Here is a 27,768-nt window from a genome sequence, read left to right as displayed (position 1 = left end):
TCGCCGCCTTCCCTGGATGTCCGGTCACAGCCGCCTGCTCGCTGTCCATCGCGGCAGCAATCTGCCCGGCTGTCCCGTCACCGCCGGTGTCACACACAGACCGCGCGCCCGGCAGGAACGTGTGCCGGGCTCGGCCCCCGCGGCGGCCGCTCCGCTGAGGGGCGCGGGGGAAGCACGGACCGGTCACACCGGCTCCCCTGCACGGCACGGGCCAGTCACACCGACTCCCCCGCACGGCACGGGCCGGTCACACCGACTCCCCCGCACGGCACGGGCCGGTCACACCGGCTCCCCCGCACGGCACGGGCCGGTCACACCGGCTCCCCCGCACGGCACGGGCCAGTCACACCGACTCCCCCGCAGGGCACGGGCCAGTCACACCGACTCCCCCGCACGGCACGGGCCAGTCACACCGGCTCCCCCGCAGGGCACGGGCCAGTCACACCGACTCCCCCGCACGGCACGGGCCAGTCACACCGGCTCCCCCGCAGGGCACGGGCCGCGGCGCCGCCTCCCGCCCGCTCGGAGCAGCGACCCGCGGGCCGCGCGGGCGGGGCCGCCCGGGCGGAAGCGGAAGAGGCGGGGTCGGCGGCGCGGGGAGCGGCGGGAGCGGCGGTCGTGGTCGGTACCGCGCGGCCGCCGGAGCTCCCGGCGGTGTCCCTCCCCCGGCAGTCTGCCATGGCGGAGGCGGCCGGTGACGCGGGGCTGGGGCCGGGTCGGGGGCCGGGTCCAGCCCAGGAGGGCGCGGAGCTCGCGGCCGTTATCGGCGCCACCGTGCCCACGGGGTTCGAGCAGACGGCGGCCGAGGAGGTGCAGGAGAAGCTGGGCTCGGCCTCCAGGATCAGCAGGGACCGGGGCAAGATCTACTTCGCGGTCCCGGCCCGGAGCCTGCCGCAGGTCCGTGCACGCCGCCTGCTCCGCTCCCTGCTCCGCTGTCCCCGCCGCGGCCTCGCTGCCCTGCCCTGCCCTGCCCGGTCCGGTGGGTCACGGCCCCTCCGAGCCGAGCGCTCCGCTGTCGGAGGCCACGGCCGGCCCGCAGCAGCTGAATCCGCCTTTATCGCGGTTTGAAGGGGAGATTAAGTCAAAACGGGGGAGGTTAAATCAGTACAGAGGTATAGAGTGATAACTCCCTTGAGGACTAAAGTGTAAAATCGTGCATGTAAGATTGCAAAATTCTAACGACAGTAAACACAATCCCCACGACGCATGGTTAGTAACGTGCCACCGTGCCTTCTCATCTCCTCTAGGTCCACCGTCTGCGGTCAGTGGATAATTTATTTGTTGTTGTCGAAGAGTTCAAAGACTATCAATTTAAAGAAAATAAGGTGAGGTATTCCTCATTTTTCGGTCAGTTCTGGGGTTTGAAGTGTTGTTTGGTTTGACTTTTTTAGTTTAAGACTAGTGTCAAAGTATTCTGTTTGTTTAACAAGTTTGTTGGGTTTTTCAGTTGTGATATTGTTCCAGTTCCTCTTTTCTGGCTTGTAAATGGAACTGTGGCCATGTTGTCTAACATTTCTTCAGTTAAATATGTTGCATTGGCAAAATCTGGGATGAGAGCTGATGCCATGTTCGTAGGTCACAGACATAGGACAGTGATGTATCGCTTTGGTCACTTAATGCACTGCTAGCTGTTTGTTTTATGAGATAAACTGTGAAATCCTGTGGGTCTTGTGATTTTCAGTGTAATTCCTTTTATGGCAAGAACTGGACAAAAACCTGTAAGCTTTTCTTAAAGATGTAGTGGGTTAATGTTTAATAAACTACTTTGAGAGACCTAAAAATAAAAGATAACTTTTAAAGGAATGGAATGACTTTAAAGTACAGCTTCTTCTGTCTGTTAAAGGAAGATGCTTTAAAGGATTTGGAAGGTTTGGTTAAAAAGCTGCCCTGGACCGATCCGTTGAAAGTTTGGGAGCTGAACAACAGCTTAAAAAAGAAAAAGACAAAACGCAAAAAACACAATTTGCAGAGTCCTGCAAGCAAAGAGAAGCTGAATGATGGTGGAGAAGAAGGAGGAGCAGACCAAAAAGACACTAATGACCAGGAGGACTGTGCCCAAAACATTGTGGGTGTGGCTAGCAGCCAGGATACAGAGAAGCCCCAAGGGGTGGCATCCCAAAATGGGGGAGAGGAGGAAGAGGAGGATAATGAGCAATTGGATGTGAGGGACGAAGTGCAGGCGAGTTCTGGGAGTAGTACCAAGGCTGGTGATGGTCAGACAGCTGAAGGAGAGGTGAAGGTGCTGAAGTTCCGAGTGACGTGCAACAGAGCTGGAGACAAGCACAGCTTCACATCAAACGAGGCTGCGAGAGACTTCGGCGGAGCTGTGCAGGAGCACTTCCAGTGGAAAGCTGACATGACAAACTTTGATGTGGAGGTATGGTGGTGTGCCTTGGAAATGCCTATGTTTCTGCTGTACAAATCTTTAGTTCTTAATTCTGATGCTTAGAGGTCCCCAAATTGCCTTTCAGAGACTCTGGAACTGAAAGTGTTCATTTCCCTGGCACTTTACACGTGTCCTCAGATCCCCAGCAGTTGCTGGTGCTTTGGCTATCTGTGATAATAATCTCTGGAGTGGCCCAGTGTGGCACCTCTCCCTTCCCCGGGCCTCTAATTTGTTTAAACACTATCTCCTCTTGTTAGCTGATGAACCCAGCACAGCTGAGCTGGGGCTGCAAAGCTCTCTCCCAGCCACAGCAAAGGCTTGAGTTCTGAGTATTACCACCTGCTATAGCCTTTGGGCTCCTTCATATTTAAAGGTAATGTCAGTGCCTTCTGCTTTGCTTTTACCCTCAGTAAACCTGTCCTTATTCTGTTGTTTAATACCACTCTAAGTTGTCAGGAGATGCTCCATCTGGAAGCTGGTTTTATGGGTGAAGGGAACAGAAAGGGTTAACAGTAACTGTCCAGTGTTTATTTCCTGTCAGAGGAGAGCAGAGTTTGGGAAAGCACAACCAACACCCTTGGTCTGTGTTGCAGGAGTACTGTTTCTGAGGGACAGAGAGACTTGTTTTTCTTGTAGGTCTGTTAAGGGCTGGTCACTGCCCTGGAGCAAGATGCTAATATGGTCTCCATCACAAATATGAATTTTATTGCTGCTTTGCAGATACTTCACTGTGACTTGCAGGACTTACTTGGCTTCTCCCCCAAACTTAAAAACTAAACCTTTTAGGAAGCCAGTGTAATTGTTATAGCACTTTGGGAAGTCTTGTGTAAAAGATTCTGTGTGACTGAGGGAATATGTGAATGCTCTCCCAAGTTCTGTCCTTTATGGTTATAAAAATGGGGCTTTGATTTTCGTACAAGAAGAAAAGCTCTTTTATACATCGTTCCTGGTTTTTAAATTGCCATATAACTTCCCATAAATATTTACCAGGCATACTATGCAAACTCCCGAAATTCAGTTCAGGTTTTTTCTTTAGGTTCTTCTGAATATTCACAACAGTGAAGTGGTGGTGGGGATTGCATTAACTGAAGAGAGTCTCCACAGACGGAATATCACACACTTCGGACCCACAACGCTGCGCTCGACTCTGGCTTACGGCATGCTCAGGTCAGGGCAGCTGCGTTCTGTTATACTCAGTTAATGAGTCCTTTTGTTTCAGAAATTAGGCCCTTTATCTCCCCACTGCTTCCTCAGAAGCCATTTCTGTTAATTCTTGAAAAAAAATTTTAAAAGCAGAGTTGCTGACATGGTGTGCTTTGTAGTTACAGTGGTGGTTTCTCAGACAAGGAGAGTAAATCTTTGCTGTGTTAGCCTAGTTTCAAAATAGTGTATCACATTTGTGAAAGAATTTCACTGTATTGCTGGTCATAAAATGGTAATTAACGTATTGAAAAAATAATCACAGTTTTTTTGTTAAAAGGATAGAATCAGAATTATTAAAATAGTTCACTTTCCCTTCCTTAGAGAAATTCACATTTTCTTGGCTTTTCTCACCATATCTTTTCTTCTATTCTTCAGACTCTGTGATCCCCAGCCCACGGATATCATAGTTGATCCCATGTGTGGTACAGGTGCGATACCAATAGAGGTGATTCTTCTGTGATTTTTTTAACTTAATTAAACTTAACAGTATCTGTAATTCAGTAATGTGTGTAAGTCTTCTTGGTAATGACTGAATAGCAAGGTCCAATCTCACCAACTTTTGAACAGATACAAATACACTTTTTGTAAGTGACCTTTTTCCTTCTCTGGGCTATAGCGGGAAGAAACTAAATCCAAAAGTATTTTGAGCCTTAAAGGTGCATAATACCTGTAACAGCTATCTGTTACAGAACTCTAAATTCCTTGTCATCCACTTGCAGTTGCTTTGTTGTATTTTGTCATGTTTGAGTAATTCTTCTGTTTGTTGTGTTTTCAGTCAAACAGCGTTGATGCTAATGTTGTTTATTATCAATTCTCCCCTAGGGAGCAGCGGAATGGCCCGGCTGCTACCACATTGCAGGGGATAACAACCCTCAGGCCGTGAAGAGAGCAGCAAACAACATCTGCTCCTTACTGAGGAAAAATGAGAGTAAGGACAGGTGAGAAGAGTACAAGGGATTTCTGTTTCCTGCAGTGTTGTATGCAGAGAAATCCACTTTGCATTGATGCTTTTAAGTGTCTAGTTCATATTTTCCTGTTTATTCCGCTTCCAATGTTCTAGATCTCCTCAGTGTAAAAACCTTCTGAGTGCTCATGTCTGAGGTAACTGCCTTTGCCCTTGCAGCAGCACTGCCTTGGGTGTTCCCTTGGACATCATCCAGTGGGACATCTGCAACCTGCCTCTCCGGACTGGCTCTGTGGACATCGTAGTGACAGACATGCCCTTTGGGAAGAGGTGAGGAGTGCTGGAAAGGTGCTGTGCCTCACTGCCACAGCTGCATGGGCTCACCTGGCCAGGCCTGGGCTTCTCTCCAGTCGGGTCCTTAACTGGGCCTAGTTGGGAAGCTGTGACAGGCCCTATGGTAAAAATGCAGCTTGAAAGTAACAGTAACTGTGGTCCTGAATAAGCTGATTCCTGTCTGAGACCAACGTCAGTGAACTGGTTTCAGTGATCACAAAGGACATCTGAATGTATCTTGCAGGATAGGGTCAAAGAAGAAGAACTGGGATCTCTACCCGGCCTGCCTGATGGAGATGGGCCGGATCTGCACCCCAGGGACAGGCAGGGCTGTGCTGCTTACCCAGGACAAGAAATGCTTTGCCAAGGTATGTCCTGTGAGAGAAAATCAAACCTATTTACACTTGAAAATGTATTGAGAAAAAAATTGTAAGCTGTCATCATTACAGATGTTTTATTTATTGAGCAAAAATTACTAACATCTAAATGCAGTTCTGGGTGTGAAAAGTCTCTTGACATTGCCATCAGATGTGATTTAGAATAATGAAAAATAATATTACTGTCTTACCGCTGCTCTCTGGTTGGTTTTGGCTTGCAGGCCTTGTCACGGGTGGGACACATCTGGCGCAGAGCTCAGACGGTGTGGGTGAACGTGGGGGGACTCCACGCTGCGGTGTATCTGCTGCGGCGCACCTGGGAGAGAGCAGAAGAGAGAAGGTCCTTCTGGTAAACTGCCTGGAAGAAGACACACCTCCAGAATTTGTTGAATGGCCATTTGGTAAAGCAGACACCACAGAGCTTGGGTCTGTCAGTTCCAAACCCAAACAACCTAAGCAGAAATTGTGTCACACAAATATTAAACCAGGGATCAGTTTGAAAGCTGCCAGTTGTACTGTGTGTTCTGAAAACTTGTTATTTAAATCACCTCTCCTCCTTGCCACCCAAACTGAAATTCAGTTGTGGGATTAGTAATGCTTTCCATGGCCTGAGTCTTCTATATTTTTCAGTTAAATGTTTATTCCTCTGCTTACAGTAGAAAACATGTTGAGGCAGCTCTGAAGGTAACAGTTTACCAAACTGTAGAAAGCTTACATGTATCTTAAAATGACTAACATTTTAAGGACTACTAAGACTGTCACCTTGAAGGGTTCAGAGGTAGTATTTCTCTAGTGTGGCATATTTCCAAATTGAAGTTTTCTAATTTATACCATTGCTCAAATGTAAACGAAGAAAATAAAACAGTATCTGGTTTTTATGGTCTGATAAGCAAATTCCAGTTAGTAAACAATATGCTGTGCTACTGATTCTCTTACCTGTTACCTCACCTTAGTGCTAATTACCAGTAAATGTCTAATCCATATTTTAATGTTCCACTGTCTTGGCTGAGGGGGTAACTCACACAGCCTTAGCAAACTGTCTGTAGTTACTGTTTGAGAACAAAGATACTTTTAGCAGCTATATTAACAAGTTCATGTTTCCAGTGTCTACTGTGGACACATCAAAGCGGCAGTGTTTGAATTTCTTAGGTGATTTAACTGTCATAGTTATGCTGCCACAGTATTTACAAAACTATATTCCCTGTCCACTAACTTGAAGTTGCAAATAATTTTTCTTCTCTAAACATACTGTGATTTTTCAAGTGTCTTACTCTGCTCAGCAGAGGCTGAAAACACATTACTGGTTTGCCCTTTTCATTACAGTGTGTTCATGCTAAGTATTTGTAAGTGTTCAGAGGTGAATTAACAAGTATTAAAGTTTTAGAAGTTTTGCATAAGAGATGATTCTTAATTGTGTTCTTTTCTGGTTTGTGTCCAGATTTAAGAGTATAGGAAAAAGATTATGTACAGTGATATCTGAATAGCTCTGCTCTTTTACAGATGTGAATCTGTTTTTGAGTTGGGCAGTTTGAAGCAGTTGCTGTTAAAGCCCACACTTCTGTTTTTATGGTAGATTGGCACCAGACACTGAGGAATAGCAGCTTTTTTCAGTTAGGACAATCAACCTCATTGTATGTATATGCTGTGTAATCCCACAGTGCTGCTCACAGCTGCTTTACAGTATCAGGATCTGAACTACGTGCTCCTTCCATGATGTGAATTTGCTGTTTTCCTCTCGTAGAAGGAACACGAGGGAAGTGACTCCTTTTCCACAAGGGCCATCACACAAGCCTGCCTAGCAGTTCTGACACCTCCAGCTCTACTGGGGAAAAAATGTAATTGAGAGGTGATGGTTTCTCTTGTGTCATTCTCTAACAATGTACACACTTCTCCCTCACAGGCTGCTAGAGGGGCAGAAATTAGGAAAGGATCCCTCATCTAAGTCTTGTTGGAGAATGCTGAGTATTCTAAAAGAAAAACCTGCTAGGAGGTGTTGAGACATACAAGGAAAAGGCACTGTCTTTATGCTTTTAGCACTGTAATTTGCAGTGACTCTGGAGAAGAATATGCTTAAACTGCCTTTGCACGCTTCATCCCTACCCAGGGTAGGGAGGCTGGAAAGAGATGATCCTTAACATGCCTTCCAACCCAAAGCATTCCGTGATTCTATAAAGCACCGTGTTTGGAGAGGTATCTCCAAACAGCAAAATGAATGGTTTGGGTTGGAAGGGACCTCTTGCCATGGGCAGGGCCACCTTCCACTATCGCAGGTCCAACCTGGCCTTGGACACTCCCAGGGATGGGGCAGCCACAGCTTCTCTGGGCAACCTGTGCCAGGGCCTCCCCACCCTCACAGGGAAGGATTTCTTCCCAATATCTAATCCAGTAACTTAATTTTTCCTCAAGGTTTTACTATTTTCATGTACAGGAGAGAAAGAGAATACCGTATGGTGCTTGGGAAGCTCCAGCTGAAGGATAAAGGAATGTTATTTTGACACCCAGAGGTCAGGAGAGGAGTGAATTGGCAGCTTAACTGTTACCGGATGGGGAAGAATTAGTATTGTGGCAGCACTGGTAGGCCTTAGTCAGAAGAGCTGTGAACTGAGGCTGGTGGGTGATAAGACACGACAACTGTTTGACAAAGAGTTCACCACTCTTAAGTGAGGAAGGGTGTGGCAAAGCCTCGTTGCTGTTGTCCGTGTATTTGGTGAAAGGGTCCCTGACGGGCAGCGCCGTTCCCGCCCCCGGGGCTTCCCTCACGGCAAGCCCCGCCCCCCGCTCCTGGCCCGGCCGCGCGCAGGCGCCGAGGGGCGGGGCCGCGGGGGGCGGGGCCAGGATGGAGCCGCCGCCGGTGCCGGGGTCCGTGAGCGGCCCGGGCGGCCCCGGGCCCGCGCTGCGCTCCGAGAAGACACGGGAGCTCTCCGAGGTCGTCTTCAACAACCACAGCCCCCGCTACGTGCTGCCCGTCTGGCTGGACTTCGAGGGCCTGCCGCAGGGCTACCCGGTCCTGAAGCCGCGCACCGGGCGCGTCATGCGCAGCTACCGCGGTGGGTGCGGCGGGACGGGGCGGGCCGGGCTGGGGCGTCGCGGGGCCCAGGTGGTTGAGATGGTAGCGGTGGGATTCACCATTTTCTTCTTTTCCTTTTTTTCCCTCCTTTTCCTCTTTCCGCTCTTCTGTCTCTCCTTTCTTTTTTTCCTTTCCTTATTTCCCTTCCTTTTTTCCCTTTCTTTTTTTCCTTTCCTTTATCCTTCCATCCCCTTTTCCTTTTCTTTTTTTCCTTCCATCCCCTTTTCCTTTTTCCTTTTCCCTTTCCCCTCCCGGTTCACACCAGTGACCAAGGCTGTGGTGGTGGTGAACAGGGAGCTCAGCTGGAGAGCCGCTCGGTCCCTCACGGATACAGTTCAGTCCTTCGCGAGTGCCCCTCAGAGCTGCTCATTAAAAAGTGCCATAACTGCTGCGTTCCCCCCTTGTTCTCTCCCAGGGCACCTCTGGCTGTTCCGGGATGCAGGGACCAACGACGGGCTCCTTGTCAACCAGCAGGAGCTGTTTGTGGTAGCCCCCAACGTGACCAAAGCTGACATCACACTGCCAGGTAAGGGACAGCACTGCATGTGCCTTGGGGAATTCTGAACTTAGTCTCTTTGAACTTCAGCGTAAGGATGAGTGAGAAATCAGAAGTAAACCTGCTCAGACACAGGAAGAGGTGGTGAGGGATTCTAGGTGGACCTGTGGTAGAGCTAGGGGCAGACCTCTCCTGTAAAGGGTCTCTGAGGGGTTTCATAGGTGCCTCATGGCAGGAACCACGTCCCACCCCTCTCTGGTGAGCCCAGCCTGAGGTGGGTGACGCTGCTGTGGGCTGTGCTCTGTGTTCATGTGCTCAGAACTGCACTGTGGATGTTGGAGCAGCAGCTGAGAGCCCTCATGACGAGGCCGTGTTTTGTTTGACCCCAGTGTTCACCCTGAAGGAGAGATGTCTGCAGGTCGTGCGCAGTCTGGTCAGCCCGGTGGACTACAGGAAACTGGACATTGTTCGATCATTATATGAAGAGCTGGAGGATCATCCTGATATTTCGAAGGATCTTCAGCGGCTTTCTCTGGAGAGGAGCGAACCATTGAGCAATGGAATTCTGGAATAACATGATTACTCGCTTCAGACTCTTCAATAGCAAACCACTGAGTTTGAGCAGCAAGAGTCACCAGGAAACACGCCAAGAACCGATGCTTCCATTTAAAGTTCTGGAACATAAACTCAGTTAAGTTGGTGAGGGTAAGTCAGATCCCAAAGACTGAACAGCACCTGGAGTGTGCCAGCTTGTGATGGTTCAGGTTTTTTCCTCATTACTGACGGCTCCGGAGGCCTCAGAAGTTTGGACACTGCATAGGGATGTAAGATCAGGGCAGCTGTATGGAACTTATTCATACAGAGTAACTTTCATTGTATTGGAAAGCAAATTACACCAAGGATTAATTTAACCCAGACTAATGGTTCTAAGTGGCAGATCAACACCGGTTTTGTTTGAGTAATTTGTTTTGATGGAATTTCCTTGTCACGCATGCCTCAATGTGCCTGTGGGTCACAGCGTGGGGGTTTGTATGTCAGGGTTTCCAGTACCACCTGAAGACCTGACAAACGTTATGTTGGTGGAAAAATGATGTGTAAAGGCTTGGGGTTTTTCTGCTTCTTACCTTTGCACTTATACAAACCCATGTTGTATCTGCACTGCAGCTGACACGTTTTTACTCATATCATACCTTGAATGCCTTATTTGCCTTCATGACTGGATTCTTGCCTGGCTGATCTCAGCCACAGGGACCAGATCCTAGTTTTAGGATACCTTTGTCCTTCACAGCTGCTTTCCCAGCAGCCTGTACAGGGTTCACAGGAGGTAGATGCTTTGAGTCCTGCCTCTTCCCATCACAGTGCTGTGGTCCAGGTCGTAGTGGGGGGCCTTTTTGGGCCTGTCTCCTCAGGGGCTGTATGGGCTCACACAGCCAGTTCACAGGCAGGGCCATGCTTTGTGGCAGGCTGGAGAAACAGAGATAGCATTTCTTTGCCCGTATTCTGTCCCCCACACCTCAGTGAAATGTGTCCTCATGTGAATGCACAGAGTTGAAAGCAGCATAGTTTCAGCAGACACATGAATTTTCCACCAGTAACAGATGTGGTGCTGCTCAGGTAGAAGCAGGCTGGCAGGAGATCACAGCAGGTTATGTCTGTGCATACATTTGTTTGCAGTTGTACATTCTGGGAGCAGCTGTGAAACTGAGAATCTCAATGTATTCTGTAAGTATGGAATGTCTCTCCTATTTGTTGACTTGTCTTTCTTACGTATTTGAAGTGTGTGAATTGATCTTTGACATAAAAATCCACACTAGCTTTCTGACTGATTCTGTCAGGTACCTCGCAGTGCCTGTGTGTTTGTATCCCTGTGATGCTTGGACAGTCGTGGTTGATCAGTAACAGGCACTTTGGACTGTACAATCTGCCCAGCCCATTACTGCAGGACTGTGCTGTGGCTCACAAGACCTGTCAGCACAGCTTTGGGCAGTGTCTGGGCAGAAGGAGTACGTGGCAAGTTCTGCTCTTACCACCTCTCATAGATCTCTGAAGGGAAAGGGTGCCCATATGGGCCTCGGGAGCAGACGGGTCAGTGCCCCAGGGAGGCTGAGGGTGGGAGGGTGCTGCACTCTGCTCCTGCCCATACCCAGGAGGAGGTTCCCTCCTGAGGCCTTGCACTTCGATGAACGTGGCAGTTCCACTGGGCCCTGGCAGAAAATTGGCCTGCTTGGCCGCAGCTTTTCCTGTAACAGAGTTGGCTTTAGATCTGTACATGGCACACATGTTCTGGGTATTTCTGAGCTGGCTGGGGTCTGTGATCTCTTGTGTTGCTTATTAGAGTGTATTTCTCTGTTCTGGAATGCTCCTTTGGGTCAGAATAAAAGGCTGGAGAAACCCCATGTGGCTCTAAGACATGAACATTGGGAAATGGAGCCTCCTACTAGTTACTCAGCTGCATTAGCAATAAATGAATGTCGTCACTGACTTGTGGCAGCTTCACTAACACCGGGTGGTTTCAGGCAGTCCCAGCACCACCTCGGTGGCCATCCTGGAGCAGCGGTGAGAGCCAGGGCTCAGGGCCAGCCCCAGGGCTCTGCTGTGGCAGGAAGTGGTGAGGGCACAGCTGAAGGGGAGAAATAACAAATGGTTTTCATGTGTCCATGGGCTCCAGGAGAGCCCGCAGCAGTTCAGAGTCCTGCCCGCACCACACTGTTAGAAAGGGAAGGCTGAACTGCATGAATATACAGGATCGTTCTAGTCTGTTTGGAAAGTCATTCCAGTTTCCCTGTAAGACCCTGCATTACATGTAATATTGGGAGCAGAACTGAAGCCAGCCATGGAGTTGGATGTGTTCTTTCCCCTCACTTTCCCTTGAGGCAAATAGTCTAAAAGGTTTCACAAGTTTTTCCAGTACCCAAGGGGAAGAAGTGTCTTTTCTTCCTGCTTTTATCCAGTTCCTTGCAACACAATTTCAGTCTCATCTTACATCACTTCCAGAGATGCTCTGTCTTCCCATGACAGAATTTAGGTGTGTGTCAGAGGGACAGTAAGCAGGGAAAATGGAGGGAAAAACCCCATAAATGCAACAGCTCATCTCGAGGCAGTCTTTAAGTTGTCATATTTTAAATAATAATACACTTTGGATATTTTTGTTTAGGTTTTTTCTGTCTTTTGACCTTATAGCTTTATCAATATCACATTTTTTCAGCTTTTCCCTGCTAATATAGGGCTAAGAAATTCATTGTTACTTGAATGGTATTTGAGAGGTTCATGATTTCTCAGGCCAGAAGTGTAAAAAACTGCCAAAGTTTGAAGGTTTGATACTGAAAACAAGAGTTAGTTGTACTGTTATGTATATGCAGAGTACAACGAAATAGTAAATTAAAAGCTCTCAAAACTTACAGCACTTATTTCAGTTCATTTAAATGTAGACCTAGGGCTAAACACCAACAACAGGAACAGAAAGAGGGATCGTTTCAGTTAGGTATTGTGGACACTCTGTGGTAGCAGAGGTACAGCAGGAAGGTTCTCCAGGTAGATCGTTTTGGCAGAAGTATTTGTAGCAATTATACTGACTAATTAATTAATTACACATTTTAACCGAAAGCAGGTTAAATTAAAAAAAAAATTTAGAAAAATTGCCAACTTTAAGAACATACTTTAAACCTCATCCTTGACAAGCAAGACCTGGCCCTCTGACCACTTCTGGTGTTATTTAGTTCTCACTGCCTGCATCTGCTACGGTACCACATGTGGTAATGAGTGAGCTCCCGTGTGCTGCAGTGATGGAAAACGCTGGGAGCACTTTTAGTGCCCTCTCTGATGGTGACCGTTCCTTTCTCAGCTCTCGTGAGACCTTTGTCTCGCAGCCCGGTGGGGAGTGTCCGGGCTCGGTGTCCGGGCTCGGTGTCCGGGCTCGGTGTCCGGGCTCGGTGTCCGGGCTCAGTGTCCCCCTCAGTGTCCGGGCTCGGTGTCCGGGCTCAGTGTCCCCCTCAGTGTCCCCCTCAGTGTCCCCCTCAGTGTCCTGGCTCAGTGTCCCCCTCAGTGTCCTGGCTCAGTGTCCCCCTCAGTGTCCGGGCTCAGTGTCCCCCTCAGTGTCCCCCTCAGTGTCCTGGCTCAGTGTCCCCCTCAGTGTCCCCCTCAGTGTCCCCCTCAGTGTCCCCCTCAGTGTCCGGGCTCAGTGTCCCGGGCGGGCGCTGCGCGGGCCCCGCTCCCACACGGCCTCTGCCGGCTGCGCAACACTCGGGAAACCGGCTCTGGCCTCCGTCACGTGAAACCCGCGCTTTGGCAACCAGGCTGGAGCAATACCCGCTCACGGAAAGGAAAATGTGATTTGCACCTGGGGCCTGACGTCAGGCGGAGCAGGAAGCGGCGCTGCGGTCGGAGCCTGCTGGGGATCGCTCGTTGTGTCGCTGGCCCCTTCCCCGCAGGCGGGCTGGGGCAGGCCGGGAGGACAGGTCTCGGAGAAGAGGAAGCTTTGGGAGAAAATCCGCCTCCGCAGCTGGCGGAGGAGGCCGAGAGCGGCGAGCCCGGGCGCGCACCATGCGCGGCTGAGGGGGCCGAGCGGGAGTGCGGAGCCATGGCCCTGCAGCCGCCGGCCCTCGCCCCCAGGGCGGGCTCGGCCCCGGCGCTGTACATCCACAGCATGCCCGCCTGGGTGCTGGAGGACTTCTGCCAGAAGATGGACTGTCTGAGCGACTACGACTGGATGCGGTTCGGTGAGGGCGCGGGCGCGGCGGGCTGGCGGCGGGGACGGGGCAGCAGCGCCTTTGGGACCCCACGGCCGGGCCCTTCCCAGCGCTCGGCAGAGCACATTCCGGAGACAGGGAATTCCCGGGCACCGGTCTGGTTTTGTTTTTCGAACAAAGGTGGAATTCCAGATTTCTGTGTTCCCTTGGCTTCTCCCGGGCAGCCAGGCTCCCTCCCCTCGCTCTCCAGTCACGCTGCAACTCCTGCCACTTCTCACTGCCTGTTTTCACTGACATCCTTCACATCTGGTCAGATGTTCTGGTCTGTTCTTTCTTCCTTCTTTTCATTATACTTTATCTCCTCATGCTTTCTGTCCCTATTTTTCTTGGTCCTGGCCATGTCCAGTCAAAAAGTACAGAAAATGTAGTCCCTGAGTTGTTTGTTTTGGGTTTTTCTTTTGGGGATCTGTATCCCAGTCCAGACAATTCTAACCTGAATCTTTTCTTAGTGCATACCTTCCTTTATTTGACATGATTTAATTTCATTCAAGACTTCCCTAACTGTCTGCTGAATAAGCTCTTACCCCAGTTAATCTTCCTGATGTAGGGTGGGATTCATCTCCGCTACTTTCAGATGTATAAAACTGTATTTCTGACGTCCTTCTGAAACTAGCTGAGGTGGGAACTCGGGAATCTGTCTCCACACGCACAGCACTGCCCTCGGCCCCTCTCGTTCAGGCACAGCAGCCTGCACACTGCAGTCCCGGGTGTGTGGGAGGGAGCACTCTGAGGGGAGGGGGTTTCGTGTGGGAAAGCGAGATGGGAAGAGCACAGGGGGTGACCAGCATGTACGTGTAGGGTCAGCCTTGGCACGGGATCTCCTGCTCCTAAAACTGCTTGTGTTTCCCTGATAGCTTTATCAGCGCGTAACTAACACCCAGGTGATTCAGTTACTGTTTGGCTCACCACAGCACTGGGATTTAGGAATGCAGGCAGGAGTGCAGCCACACCACTGACTGCTGTCATCTGATTTGGGAGAATCACCCCAGGAATTTAATCTGAACTTACTTTGGTACACAAAGTACTAAGGAGAAAGAAGATTACAGGGAAAATATGCTGAAAAGTGTAACTGGGTTTTTTTTCGAGTGTCTATGATATAACAACATTTTTTCCAGAATAGTAGAAGGAAGAAAAGGGGTGTCTTACTTTAGAATAGAATTTGCTTTGTGCTTAGCTAATTTATTGTGATCCTTTATTTTAAAACTGTGCAAATGCAAAAGTGAACTTGCTTGTTTACCTGCTTGCCCTGCTAGTTTTCTCTAATTTTTAAACAGCAATATCTGTTCTCTCCCACCAGCCTCCTACGTGATCACTGATCAAACAGAGCTACGGAAAATCAAGTCCATGGAGAAGACAGGGATCAGCATCACAAGGGAGCTGATGTGGTGGTGGGGAGTGAGGCTGGCAACAGTGCAGCAGCTCCTGGACCTGCTGCAAGGACTGCAGCTCTACCGAGCAGCTCAGGTCATCCTGGACTGTGAGTAGCTGCCCCTTTCTCCTGCAGGTCTCTGCTGCTCCTCACAGCATCCAGCCCCCGCCCCCAGGACATCTCCCTTGTTAGCTGAAGAAACTTTTTGTTTGGAGTCACATCCTCAAATTCTAAAATGTCTCCACTGATTGTGATTTTCTTCTAAGTAAAATTGGTGGTGGGAGGGAAGAGGTGAAACAGGAGGACTCTGGTTCCCCCAGTTCACCTTTGTAGTGCCCATCTTGGACCCTTAGAGAGGTGCCAGGGAGACTGGTTAAAACCTGTGCCCAAACCTGGTCTGGGTCTTTTATGCATCAGATGGGGTTTCAGAACACAGAGGCTACACAGGGGGTCCTGTAGCACTGGATCACTGGATCCTGGGAGGCAGCATGTTGTAGCTCCTGCCAAGATTGCTCACACAAGACCCGGGTACGATTGGCCTCTCTGGTCATGTAAAATGCAGAGTCAGGCTTCCAATACAAGAGCAGCTTCCAGCAATTGGCCGTGAAAAGTAGAGACACGACACGGACAAAAATGATCATCATCCCTGCAGAGAAACACCATCCCCTCGGGGTCTGCCTGGTTTGCTCCCCATGGTGTGTCAGGGTCGCCGTCGCTTGTGCAAGGTGCCCCTGGCACAGGAACCACAGGGTTTCCCTTCTGCTGCTGTCACTTACCTTTTGTTCTTTTTCTGAGTTTTCTCAAAAATATTTCTGAGATTTTTTGCACTTCAGTTGCCACAAGCTGCAAAAACTGAGTGTTTTTCCCTGTTAAAAATAAAACCCAATCAACTTCCTCCGGGCTGGAGGAGTAGGCTTTGGGATTCCTGAGGAAAAGCTTAGCTTCTCAAAATTGCACTTGGCTGATGCAAGTAAACAGAGATGTTTGTAATGATATCTGTGGGCTAAATAGTGAGCAGGGAGAGTAAATACTGAGAGATTGTGGCAAGAAATGGGCATCCTCCGTTGAGCTCACTGAGCTACTGAACTTCTGTGATAAACCTGACAGACCTGTGTGACAGAAAGTGAGTGTGGCATTGGGCTGCTCTGCAGCTGCACAGGGAGCTCCAGGTGACTTTGGTTTTGACTCTGGGTTCTGTAAAGCAACATGAAGGCTAGATAAAGGGGGTTTAAAAGAGGATGGAAGAGAAAAATCCTGTGATCACTTTCTAGTTATGATTCTGGATGATCAGTATTAATTTTGTCCCAAATCAATTCAAATGCAACAAATTGCTTAAGTACAATGAAATTATGTTTTTTAAAAGCTTCTTACTGTTGTCTTTTATATTGAGGTCCATAGCAAAACTTCATGTTAATATAAGTGGCAGGAAGTCTGGATTATTTTGTGGTTCTGCCATGCAGAAGTAGTTAATTTTTTCTGGAATTAACCCAATATGGGCATTTCACTATGTGCTTACTCATAAGCAGAAGTGATTTCCACAGGTTTAGACCAATCTTTAAGGTTTTTACCTACTATTTCTGCTTTTTTCTCTGTGTCTGAATATACTTATTCAGGTGATCCCTCTGGGGCTGATATGGAGGATACATTGCTTGTTCTGTTGGGCACTTTAGAAAACATGGCGGTCCTTCCATCACCATAATTCCAGTCATTCCAACTTAAAGGAATAGGACACAGCACACAGGGAGATGTTTCGCTGGAAGATTATTTCCCAAAGAGTTTTATCTCTGTTCAACAGTTTTTTCCACTCCCTAGTCCCACTTCTGAATGACCATAATAATTTTTTCTATGTCAGTTCTTTAGCTGCAGTGCTGCCCTGTTTATCTGATGTGCAGGAAGTTGCAAAAGTCATGAAAAACCCTGAAAAGTAGGTTGAATGAGGGAAGAGAGTCTAACTTCTGAGACTTCTAGGTTGAACTACAGGAGGAAAGCACCGACAACTGTCAGTTTTAACTAAAGGCCTGCAGACTGCTCGATGGCTAATTTCCAAAATCTGTAAATTTGGGATTTCATAGCATTCTGGCACAGTAACAAACATACCTGAGTGTTCTGAGTTTTAATTTTCAGACCTAGTTTCATTCAAACCTGAATTCATAGGTGGCATTAAAGAAAGTGGATACAAACGCCAAACAGAACATGCCCATTTCTACCATTAGTGCTCTTCAGGTCCTGCTGCTCCTGAGCCTCAGTGCCTGAACCTGCCATGACTTGGCTTCTCTCACATGGTTCACTGACTCTTGGTCAAGTAGCCCAGCTCACACATCAAACACACAGCTTCCTGCTTGTTCCAGGTACTCCCTGGGCTTTGTTTGTACAAATCAAAGAACACAAAGCTGTTACCTGATTTCAGATGCAAAAAGAGGCCTGGCACGTTTGATTCTGAGGTCACCACTATGCTTAAGATACAAAGCTGATAGAACAACAGGACAAAAACCCCCATGTAATAATACTTGAGCTTATTTTACTTTATGTAAAAATAAAACATTAATTTTGATTTTTAAGAAAATGCTGAATGTATTACTGATAAAAGGTGCCTGGTAGAAACAGAAGTTTAGAGCTTCAACCAGCAAAATGTTGTTCTCAGGGAGTAGACAGGCCTTATATCACCCCTTATTTTCAGGCTCAGTTTTAAATGTATTTTCAGGTAAGAATTCACATGCTTCTTCAGGAGTTTCTGACAGCCTCCTATATCACAGTATCTTGAACTTTTGTACTTTATTTTGTTCCTATCCTAACTGTAGCCTAATCTCATTTGAATAATTCTCCCTCAGATGTACATGTTTTTCCAGTCCCTGTACACCAAAAGCATCTTTGTCATTCTTTTAACCTGACTTCAAGTTGCTTTTTCAGGCCTGACTCTGAGATTTTACCAAGCTGTGTATAGCACAGGATCTGTTACAGTTGTAATGAATTGATAATTCAGCCTTTAATTTTCCCTTAGATACCAGTAAGTCTTGAGCTTTGACCAGTTTTATGTTTTTCCTAGATTGTCTCTGGTTTGTTTCTTTCTGTTCCATAAGTAGAAGTATGAGTATTCATTGCAAATAGTTTTGTATAGGAAAGTGTTTCCTCATCTTGCCTTTGCTCTGTGTTGAAGGGACATCTGCCTCTAACGTTACCAGCCCTGAGAAAAAGGAGCCAGTAGAGCCCCCCAAACAGGAGATCACATCTGTACCTCCCACAGAAGGCAAAAGGAGAGAGAAAGAAAATGAGATAAGCGTGTTGCCATCACCAGACTCAGCAGGCAGTAAGTACAGTCCCAGACTGGGAATTGGCTCTGACATGAAGTGAGTGCACAGCCAAGGCTGCTGCGTGTTCGGGTCGGGATCAGACAGCGACGACACTGAGCTCCACAATGGGCACACTGGAGTGTTTGCCTTTTTCCTAGCACTGCTGTATCCTGTTTATTCCTCACTTTAGCACGCTGCTTCCTGGTCCTCCTTCCTATAGCTACTTTGGCCTTGAGAGATGCTGGCTGTGTCTGTCCCCTGGGATCTCAGGATCCCAGGTCTCTGACCGTCGTGGTCCCGTCCTGGCTCCCTGCTAAGACTAGACCAGTGCATGCATTTCCTGCCCCATGTCCCTCTCTCTGTGCACAATAAATCTAGGCCAGCAGAGAACCAGACAGGGGTCAGCAGCCCCCCTGTGTGGGAGAGGGAAGGAGAGAACCCCAGCACATATGTGGGAGAACATCTGCAACAGCAGAGACACAGGGAGCTCCATGTCCCCAGCCAGCCCTGGAGAGAGCTGCGCAGTCTTCCTGCAAACAGGAACCAGGAAGAGAGCTCCCTGTCTTCACATAGCATTTCACAGCTTGTCAGAGATTATCCTTGGTCAGGAACTTCAACAAAATACCCCAGACCTTCATAATTCCCAGACCTTTATAGTTAGTCATGGGCTGTGGTATTATAAAAATAAGGTGTATTTTCAATGCTGTTATTTCAGTTTCAGGTGCTGTTTCTGAAGGAGCCTTGTATTCCCTCCCTGCTCCACCACCTCCCCCGAGAGACCTTTTGAATTCCCTACAGTCCAGTCCTCCTGTCTCATCAAGTGTGAAGGTAAATCCCCTTAGTATTCACTGACTATAAGAAGGAAAATTGCTTTTATGACATCCTGTGTTTTTTTAGTTAAGAGTTTATCCCTCTACTTGTACAAAAAGCCATAGACCTGGTGAAAATGTAGGGCTCAGTTACAGTGGGTTTGGACTGAATAGAGTGCTAATGCTTCAACTGGACTTCTTATGGTTTACATCTCTCTTTGCCAGTGAAGGACTAGTGAGGGAAAAATGTACAGTATTGCATACTGCATAGCTTGGAAGGGATAACATGCCCACAAATAACAATTGAGTTTGAAGAGCTCTCCAGTGTAGATTTTACAGAGGACTTACCGTTCCTGGTGTGATCACGGGTCAGGGCAGTAGTTAGCATTGACCAGCCAGAACTGCATACATCTTTTAGTTTCATTTTATACTTAAAATGTGGTTTCTGCTCAAAACTGGGCTAGTATTGAGTTTAAGTGTTGCTATCCAGAGCCTTGTGTAGCTGACAGCAGAAAATCTACCAGGATGGAGGAGGTTCCATGACGTCTCTGAGCCCCTGTTCCGGTGCCTGACCATTTCTGTGGGAAAAGTTTTCTTCGTGTTCCTCACGATTTCAGCACACATTTCCTGTCCCTGCCTCCCCACAGCTCTCCTGTCTTTCAGACTGTCTAGCTAGATCTGTCCTGTCCTCAGGGTGTTTCCCAGATCCGTGGGCACACTGCTCCCATCACGGTTGTTTTCTGTGGTTTATTTTGTTTGAGGCTTTAAACTCTTCCACAGTAATATGGCTCAGGAGCACCAGCCAGGAGAGTAGATTACCTCAAAGAGTGCAGTAGTTTCAGAGTTTCTTGAGAAAGAGTTAATGCTTTGTTTCCTCAAGTCTGGTGCTCATTAAGGTTGTGAAAGTTGCATGATTAGGCTACAGTGGAACTCTAGTTACAATTGGTATTAGGACTTGCCACACTGGAAGCAAAAAATTATTGTGAAACCGACACCAGGTGCTCCAGAAGTAAATGTGAAGTTCCTACTAGAGCATAAATACATTATGAGGGACACCACTTTCTTATCCAACTGTCTCATAGCCATAAAGATTACTATTTTTTGTAGCTTAAACTAACATCACATAAATATATGGGCTTTTAAACAAAACTAAGTCTGTTTTCTGGGAAAGGTGGAAATGCAAATTGGTAACTGATTTCAAGTCGCTTCTGCAATGCAAAATTTTTACATCATAACAACATTATGTATTACCTACATCCTAAGGAGTGATTGCACAGTACCTTTCAGTTTCATTCAGCAATTACAGTGATTGCATAAATCATGGAAAAGAAAATATGACACTTGAAAGAAGGAAAAAGGACGCAGATTTTCATGAGATAAACTTGTTTCTTCTACAAATGTGTAGCCTTGCAGCTCTTCTACTCCTCAGCAGGAGACAATGGCTGATCTCCCCAGCGGGAGTCTCCTGTGGGCCCAGAGGGAAGTTACTAATGCCACGAACGGTTTCAGTGACAAGAACAGAATCTGTGAAGGTACTTTTGCAGATGTCTACAAAGGTCAGAGGAACAACGTAGTGTATGTCATCAAAAGACTGAAAGAGGCGAGTACTGCACCTTTTTCTAGAAGGGGATATGTTGTTAACACCTCTTTCCTATTAGCAGTTGTTGTTTAATATTGTGTGGGCAAGGAACCGGAATGGCTACACAAGAAGAGATAAAAAGGAAATGATGTAAATAAGTAAACCCAGATTCAGCAAACACACATGATGGATATTTAACTCTATCCATGGGAGTAGCCTGCATTGATGATTGCATGTTTTTGTTCTAATTCTCAATTAATTATTGCCTTTGATTTAACATTGCCATCAGTGGTACTTGCCTGTCGCTTGCAGTAGCTCAGCAGCAAGAGACTAACAGATCTGTATAAATGCTTGTTAATTACGACTGACGTAGTGTTGCACGGTCTCATCTTTCAGCTGGAATGCACAAGCCCAAATTCTACCCAGAGGTTCTTTCACACGGAAGTGCAGATCTGCTTTCGGTGAGTGGTTGTGTTTCTGGTTGTGTTTCAGGGGCAGTGGTGCCTGTCCCGCTGCCGGCGGGTGTTCGGCCAGCCCTGGGTGTGTCTGTGGCTCTGTGCAGGCCAGGATGGGGCTGCCTCGCGGGAGCCCTGGGCGAGCAGCAGGGCCCGGGCTGTGCCTGCGCTGGCACGGCCGCTCTGAGCCCTTGGGGTGGGCAGGGTCCCCTCCGTGCCCCTCTGTGCCCCTCCGTGCTCCCTCCATGCCCCTCCGTGCCCCCGCTGCCTGCTCGGGCAGGGCTGTACTGCCTGCTGGGCTCCTGCTCAGGCAGCGCTCTGCCACCATGCCCGGGGTCCTGCTGTGCTTCCAGCTGTGCTTCCAGCTGTGCTTCCAGCTGCAGCACACCATTCCAGTTGCCTTGAATTTAGGAACTTAGTCCAGCTCAGGATGTATTTTTCTGTGTTGCTCTTATTTCATTTGCAAACGATTGCTGATCTGTGCCTGCAGGTGCTGTCACATCAACATCCTGCAGCTGCTGGGCTTCTCGGTGGAAACTGGCCTGCACTGTCTGATATACCCGTACCTGCCCAATGGCTCCCTGCAGAACAAGCTCCAGTGCCAGGTAAGCAATGACCTGGGTCTGTGATCTACCTGTGACTGTGAGTCCTGCCCTGCTATTGCGTGGAAACCAATCACAGCTCTTTGGACTCCGAGAAACAGCTGGAAAAAAAGGGTGCCCAAGTACCTGGACTGCAAGCACCAGAAAGGCTGCAGCTCTCTCCTGGAGTTTTGACTGGCACTCAGACTAAACCTTTGGTTTTCAAAACTACCAATGTCTTACCGTGTTTTAGTCTATAAAATAAAGATTTTTTTTCTCCCTTCCTTGCAGGATGATTGTGCTCCACTGACCTGGGAGATGCGAATTAGCATTTCTGTGGGAGTCATCCGAGCTGTGGAGTATTTACATAATTTTGGAATTCTTCATGGGAATATCAAAAGGTGAGGGGTTTGGTATATCAGCACTTCCTTGGTCACTTGATAATTCCAGGATTTCTTTAATAGTAATGACTAAAACTTATGCAATTTGGAAATCCATTTGCAGTATTTTCTGCTGTCCCTTGTTCTGTAGGGCCTTTACCCTTACTTGTTTAACCTGTCTCTCCTTCCTAAATGATGGAAGTATATTCTTCTGAAGTAATTTTTTGAGTGCTTGTTCTTCCTCTTCTTCCTTTCTACCTTCCACTCCTACGCAGCAGGCAAAATGCTGGACACTTTCAGTGCTCAACTTGAAAAGTGTAAAACTAATTCTTTGCCTCAAGTTAAAGTAATGACTTGACCAATAATGTTATTTCTCTGTTCTTATCACAGCTCAAATGTCTTGTTGGATGAAAACTTTACACCAAAGCTTGGACATTCTGGCCTGCGATTGCATTCTGCCAATAAAAAATCAGAATATGCCGTGATGAAAACCAAAGTCTTACAAGCTTCTCTTACTTACCTGCCAGAAGATTTTATCAGACATGGGAAGTTAACAGAAAAAGTGGATATATTCAGCTGTGGTGTGGTATGGTTCCTTTTTCCATGCTCTATTGCATTCTTCGGTGCTTCTAGACAGGAAATTGGATATAAGAACAAGTGCCTCATGTGGTTGTTTTGCTGGCAATTTCATATCATAATTGCTGGCTCTAGAATGTGTTGAAATCCTGGTTTTAATTATGTTCACATTCCAAATGTACTTCAGTTTGTGGCAAAGTGAGGTGAATCTTTTGAACAACAGTGTTTCTTTTAGCAAAAAAAAATATTAGTTAGTGCTTATTGTTTATAAAAAGTTAAGTTCTCAGAATTCTTGCAGAATTGCTACATGAGCTGCTACAAACATCACCTGTAATCTGGAATTTCAACAAAAATAATTGATAGTTTGTGATGTCACCTGTCTCCAAGTGTTTCATTTAAATAAGAAGTTACTCTGTTCAGTGTGATTTCTTATCTACATTTAGCTTGACTTTCTTCTCATCCTTTGTCTCAACAGTATCTATTGTACCTAACTATAAAATCTGGACTCGGCTCTGGAGGTAGTTCTAAAGTCTCATGAATGGCCAGAGCTGGCATTGTTAGGCCATCTGAAGTAAAAATAGAATATCAAAATGCCTTGGCAGTTCAATATTTCTTTAGTTACAAAACTAGTTTTTAAAATTGTAATTCATTCTGAACAAACTGTTTTATCTTTCAAATACACTTTCCAGGTCTTAGCAGAAGTACTGTCGGGGCTTAAGGCACTGGATGAAGGCAGACACCCGATTTATCTGGTAAGAAGCAGCAGGAATAATGGACACCAACACAAGTGAATGGGGTTGCTGTCATAAAATTAATTTTACTTAAATACAGTTTGATATTTGCCATCTGCTGTACCACGTCCTGAAGAAGGGATGTTTAGCAGCCATATCCAGGCTCTGTTAATGTCAGTAGCCTGCCTGCCTTTAGACAGAGGGCAGAATAGATATTCCCATTTCACACAGCACACTCCTGAGTGCTGCTCTGATTGTATTAGGAAAAACTCCAGAATAAACCCGTGCTTATTTAAGAGACAAAGCCTTGTGCCGAAATGCTGCTGCACGTTTTCTGTGTGCCAGAAAGAGGTGGTCTGAGCCACACTGAGTGAGGAAACCTGGCTGGGTGAGAACTGCAGGTGCTCATCATCGTGTTTATCGGGTGTTTGTGTCTTGCACTCTGGCCTGGAATTGATAATCTGGCGAGTTTCCCAAGGTGAGGTTGGAGCTACACATTCTACTTCCACAAGCAACCAGAACAGCCAGGCTCCCTGAATCACTGACACTATCTGCAGAGAGCAGCCTCCACCTGCATTCCTTCTGTGGGACGTGCTCTTGATTTCCCATCTGGCTGAAGCCTTGGAGGGGAGAACAACAGTTCTATCACTTACTATTTCCAAGCAATTCAGCAACGTTCAAAGGGGTTCAGAAAATCAAAGATCCTACATCTTTGATTTCTTTAACATGTCACCAAGGCTCGTGCAAGAATGCTGCTCTACAAGTGTTGGCTCTTTTTCATCCCTATCTAAAGTGACACGAGCCAAGAAGAGCTGGGCCTGCTTTAGGAAATTTGGCACTGGACACATGCAGAGAAAGCCTCTGCCCTTTTCTCTCCTGTGAAAACAAACATTTCTGTCAGTTGCAGGAATGGAGATTCTTAAACCTTCTCAGTCTGTGAACCAGCCATTGAGGAGCACTAATGACAAACATGGCAATACTCACTCTCAGAGACTGAGGCAGAAATAAATGCTTGTGTTAATTTTGCCTTCACTAATGCATCTCCTTCCTTTGAACAGAAAGATATGATTGCTGATGAAATTCAAACAGCGAAAGAAAGCTCACACTCCAAAGTAAAAACTTTGGAAAAGCTGGCTGCCAATGAAATCTGCTGCAAATACCTAGACAGGAAAGCAGGACACTTGCCAGAAGAGGTTGCAGTTGATTTTGCCTCAGCCATCTGCCTCTGCCTGAGAAAGAAGAGTTCTAACATAGCAGAGGTAATATTTTAAATACACCACCAACATTTCAGTCTCCTTGTCATCGAGGAGCTGACAACATTCATGCTTTACTTATTTTTGAGAGTGTTGACATAGGAGAATATGTGTAAGCAGGGGTACAGGAATTATTCTGCATTCACAAATATGGTTGTTAAAAACAGGTGCTTGAAATTATGGAAATGGCTGAAAATAAATTAAGAGAGCATTACATCTGTGGAAGCAGCACTTCCGGCTTCTCCATGAACACTCCAGAAGAAACCGATGATGAGACTGCCAGTCTGAGCGTGGATGTGCCTTCTGCAGTGGGGAATAAAGAGGAGAGTGCCCAGGCAGCCATCCTGTCCAGTGCCAGCCCCTGTGCCCCTTCCATGGGAGCCACGGCACCCGACACCTTCTGCGGACACATGTCACGGGTCCCTTGTGAATCAGATGAGTCCAGTAGTTTCATATGGAATCCTCCAGAAAAATCCACAGAGGAGCTATCTAGCCACAGCTGTACCACTTCAGAAAAGGTGGCAGGCTCTGGTCACGGGGTCAAGCAGGAGAAATCTGCCCAGGGACTGCAGGAGAGGAACGCGGCGTGTGCCAGGGGCGGCGTCGTCCCAGAGCCAGCAGCTGCTGCCCAGGGCACCTGTGCACAGGACAGCCTGGACTCCTCCTGTGCTTCACAAGGTAAAGGTGCCCTGGTGGGCTCAGACTAGGGACAAATTACTTTCTTCTCCAGGATTGCTTAGGTTCTTCTTCCTACTTCTAAACATTTCATCTTTTCTCCTTGATTATGAATTTACTAGTAAATCTACACAATGTTATGTGGGTTTCTATTAGATATTTTTCCTAAGCTTGTTTGGGTGGTTGTTTTTTTTATTTTAGAGTTATCATCTATTCCTTAGACAATAGATGGTGGGGTTTTTTCTCAATATTTGGGCATTTTGTTTTTCAGCCTTAGCCAGAGAGACATCTTGGAAAATACAGATAAATGATCAAAAAAAGAAGCTAATGGAAAACATTTTGCTGTATGAAGAAGACAAGTTAAACAGTTCTGAACTTTTTGAATCATAACTTGGATGGATTTATTAGCAGTGGCCAGCTTAGAAGAAGAAACATAAGGACTGTCTCTTCATCAGAAAGATGGTAAAAATGTGCTTTTCATGTAAGGTTAAGCAGCAGATTTGGATCAGAAACATCAGCCCTGACTGAAGGAAACAAAAGTGATCACACAGAGAAGCAGCAGAAAATACTTGTTCTAAAGCACAGTGCCACTCTGTACACAGAAATTCCTTCTGCCTTTTCATCTACAAGGTGAAAAGGAATGGCAAACACAAACAAGTGCCAAGACAGTTTACAATCCTTTTGCAGTGTTTCAGAAAACATCTCCAGCTAACGTTTGTCTCAGTAAGCCACAGTCCCAGGAGTTACAGAGCAAGCACTGCCCTGTAGCCAGGCAGCAATGCCCTGTGCTGTTATCCCACTGCATACCACAAACAGGAATCCTCAGAGCCGTGGGGAAGTTTTCCAGTGAATCTCTCCTATTCCATCTGATCTTAGTGCACATACTCCAAACACTGCAGTACCAGAGAGGGGGGTTCTTCTGCAAGTTCTCAGGCGTGTTGTACACAGCTTCATCCCAGCTGGAACTGCACTGGGCACAGAGGGGAGGAAATGGCTTCAGGCACGTTCCTCTGCCCCCGCGTGTCTCCTAGCCAGGGCTGACACAGGTGACAGCACGTAAGCCCAGCCTTCCAGCTCACTGTCGGCACCTCTGACAGGGTGTTTAGTTCTTCAGGGAAATGCTTTTGGGAATTATTTTTTTCTAAGTGTCCTTTATATGTTGTTAAAGTTTCTCGTTGTGTTTCACATTATACTGTTGTATATTAAAATATCTTTAATTTTGTTACAGGACACTTGAAATATAATTTGTTGTATTTATTTTGGCAATGGGTCAAAGATAAGCTAGTAAGGGGACCTGCTGATGGTTCCACACTCACCAGGTGTTCTCAGGAGTCCTGGTGGGTATCCCTTGGCTCACCCAGCAGCAGCACCTCAGGCTCAGCCTCGGGGATCACGTGCAAGAGAAAAAATAGAAGCTTGTATGCTGGTGTATTTATGATCAAGTGAAAGCCTCCTTAAGAAAGTGTCACTTTCATTTTTATGACATTTATTATTTGTGCTATTGCTAACATATTCCACTGGTGCAGTCTAGGGAAATACTGATTTATTATAAACCAAAAGAATTATCAGAGCATGTAGCTCAGCTTACAGACAGGAGACTGCTGCCTCCTGAGCACAGGGAATAGGGCATGATGTGCAGAAATGGCTACAATTCACAGTGCAATTCAGGGAATATTAAAAAAAAATATATTAATTATATGTAATTATTCTCATTGGAATTCTATAATAGTATATTTTCCTGGCTTTACATGAGGGCCTCATACCTTCTATTTTTGTAGAGTACCTAGTTCATTTTAGGTATTAGTATGAGCAAGTAAAAGTATTTTAACTAAAGAGTACTAAAATCATACTTATCAAATTAATTTCTACACTAAAAACTGTTAAAATCCCTCAATTATAAGTGCCTCGGATACTGTCTATATGTTTGCAGTGTCAGATTTTTTTAATTTTACCAGAATCAAATCAAGACAACATTAGCACTGATATAAGAAACATTGAGTAGATTCAGATTGGTCAATAACCACTTAATTCTGTAGATTTGAGATACTTTATGCTGCTGAAAATGTAATCTTCATCTGGGACATCCATGGTAAAAGCCTCGGGTCTCCTTCAGGAAGGACACGTGGACACACCACAGAGCTGAATGGGAAACCTGGAGTTTTAAACTGAGAAATGTAATTTGTTCTGTTTCACAAAAGTGCTTTAGAGGTTTTGTTCTCTTGTAGTCATCTAATTTAATTGTTATTCTTTGCCTCGTTCCATGCTAATTTCTAAATATTCTGAGGTGATATATGTGGTCCTGTAGAGTTACACAAGTATTTAATGTAACATATATAAGAATGGTCTTACACTGATACGGTTACATAACTTGGCTAGTCAGAGGCAAGTTTATACATTACTATTTGCTAATAGGATTGTGAATAAAAAACTGAAAAAAATATCTTTAATTGCCTGCTTTTTTGTGCTTTATGGCACAGAAAATGAGCGTCAGTCAGCGCCGAGGTCCCGCCCCAGGCACTGGCTAATGGTGGGTTTAAAAATAACTTCGAAGTGTGGCAATGG

The 27,768-nt window shown here is 46.7% G+C and overlaps 3 protein-coding genes and 1 long non-coding RNA gene across 9 annotated transcripts; 3 read left to right on the top strand and 1 right to left on the bottom strand.

Annotated features, from left to right (window-relative positions):
• Positions 1–601: 601 nt before the first annotated feature.
• THUMPD3 (THUMP domain containing 3) lies at positions 602–6,604 on the top strand. Of its 2 annotated transcripts, none has more exons than XM_032698724.1 (9): positions 602–897; positions 1,248–1,325; positions 1,844–2,377; positions 3,423–3,553; positions 3,965–4,034; positions 4,412–4,527; positions 4,713–4,823; positions 5,071–5,194; positions 5,425–6,604. In XM_032698724.1, the coding sequence occupies exons 1-9, from the start codon at positions 679–681 to the stop codon at positions 5,554–5,556; spliced, it is 1,515 nt and encodes a 504-aa protein (XP_032554615.1). In that variant the 5' UTR covers positions 602–678; the 3' UTR covers positions 5,557–6,604. The 2 variants fall into 2 exon arrangements, with proteins under 2 accessions (XP_032554615.1, XP_032554617.1); XM_032698726.1 differs by having other exon boundaries at positions 634–897; positions 4,716–4,823.
• LOC116792094 lies at positions 5,257–7,989 on the bottom strand. 2 transcript variants are annotated; one of them, XR_004358998.1, is made up of 2 exons: positions 7,738–7,989; positions 5,257–5,519 (listed from the first exon to the last, which is right to left on the bottom strand). It is a non-coding gene; the product is annotated as an uncharacterized LOC116792094 (long non-coding RNA). The 2 variants fall into 2 exon arrangements; XR_004358997.1 differs by having other exon boundaries at positions 7,744–7,989.
• A 32-nt stretch (positions 7,990–8,021) lies between these two features.
• VHL (von Hippel-Lindau tumor suppressor) lies at positions 8,022–10,592 on the top strand. The gene is made up of 3 exons (XM_032698727.1): positions 8,022–8,250; positions 8,686–8,796; positions 9,156–10,592. Exons 1-3 carry the CDS (start codon positions 8,040–8,042, stop codon positions 9,338–9,340), a joined length of 507 nt encoding a protein of 168 aa, XP_032554618.1. The 5' UTR covers positions 8,022–8,039; the 3' UTR covers positions 9,341–10,592.
• Positions 10,593–13,228: 2,636 nt separating this feature from the next.
• On the top strand, positions 13,229–27,646 carry IRAK2 (interleukin 1 receptor associated kinase 2). Of its 4 annotated transcripts, none has more exons than XM_032698722.1 (13): positions 13,229–13,481; positions 14,809–14,988; positions 18,035–18,184; positions 18,883–18,995; positions 20,409–20,576; positions 20,952–21,016; positions 21,501–21,615; positions 21,883–21,992; positions 22,362–22,557; positions 23,237–23,299; positions 24,337–24,537; positions 24,699–25,209; positions 25,478–27,646. In XM_032698722.1, exons 1-13 carry the CDS (start codon positions 13,343–13,345, stop codon positions 25,594–25,596), a joined length of 2,130 nt encoding a protein of 709 aa, XP_032554613.1. In that variant the 5' UTR covers positions 13,229–13,342; the 3' UTR covers positions 25,597–27,646. The 4 variants fall into 4 exon arrangements, with proteins under 4 accessions (XP_032554613.1, XP_032554612.1, XP_032554611.1 ...); XM_032698721.1 differs by having other exon boundaries at positions 20,406–20,576; XM_032698720.1 differs by having other exon boundaries at positions 20,382–20,576.
• Positions 27,647–27,768: the final 122 nt, after the last annotated feature.

The sequence above is a fragment of the Chiroxiphia lanceolata genome, chromosome 11 (assembly GCF_009829145.1).
Source record: "Chiroxiphia lanceolata isolate bChiLan1 chromosome 11, bChiLan1.pri, whole genome shotgun sequence".
NCBI classification, from domain to species: Eukaryota; Metazoa; Chordata; class Aves; order Passeriformes; family Pipridae; genus Chiroxiphia; species Chiroxiphia lanceolata.
This window is presented reverse-complemented; position numbering and strand designations above follow the sequence as displayed.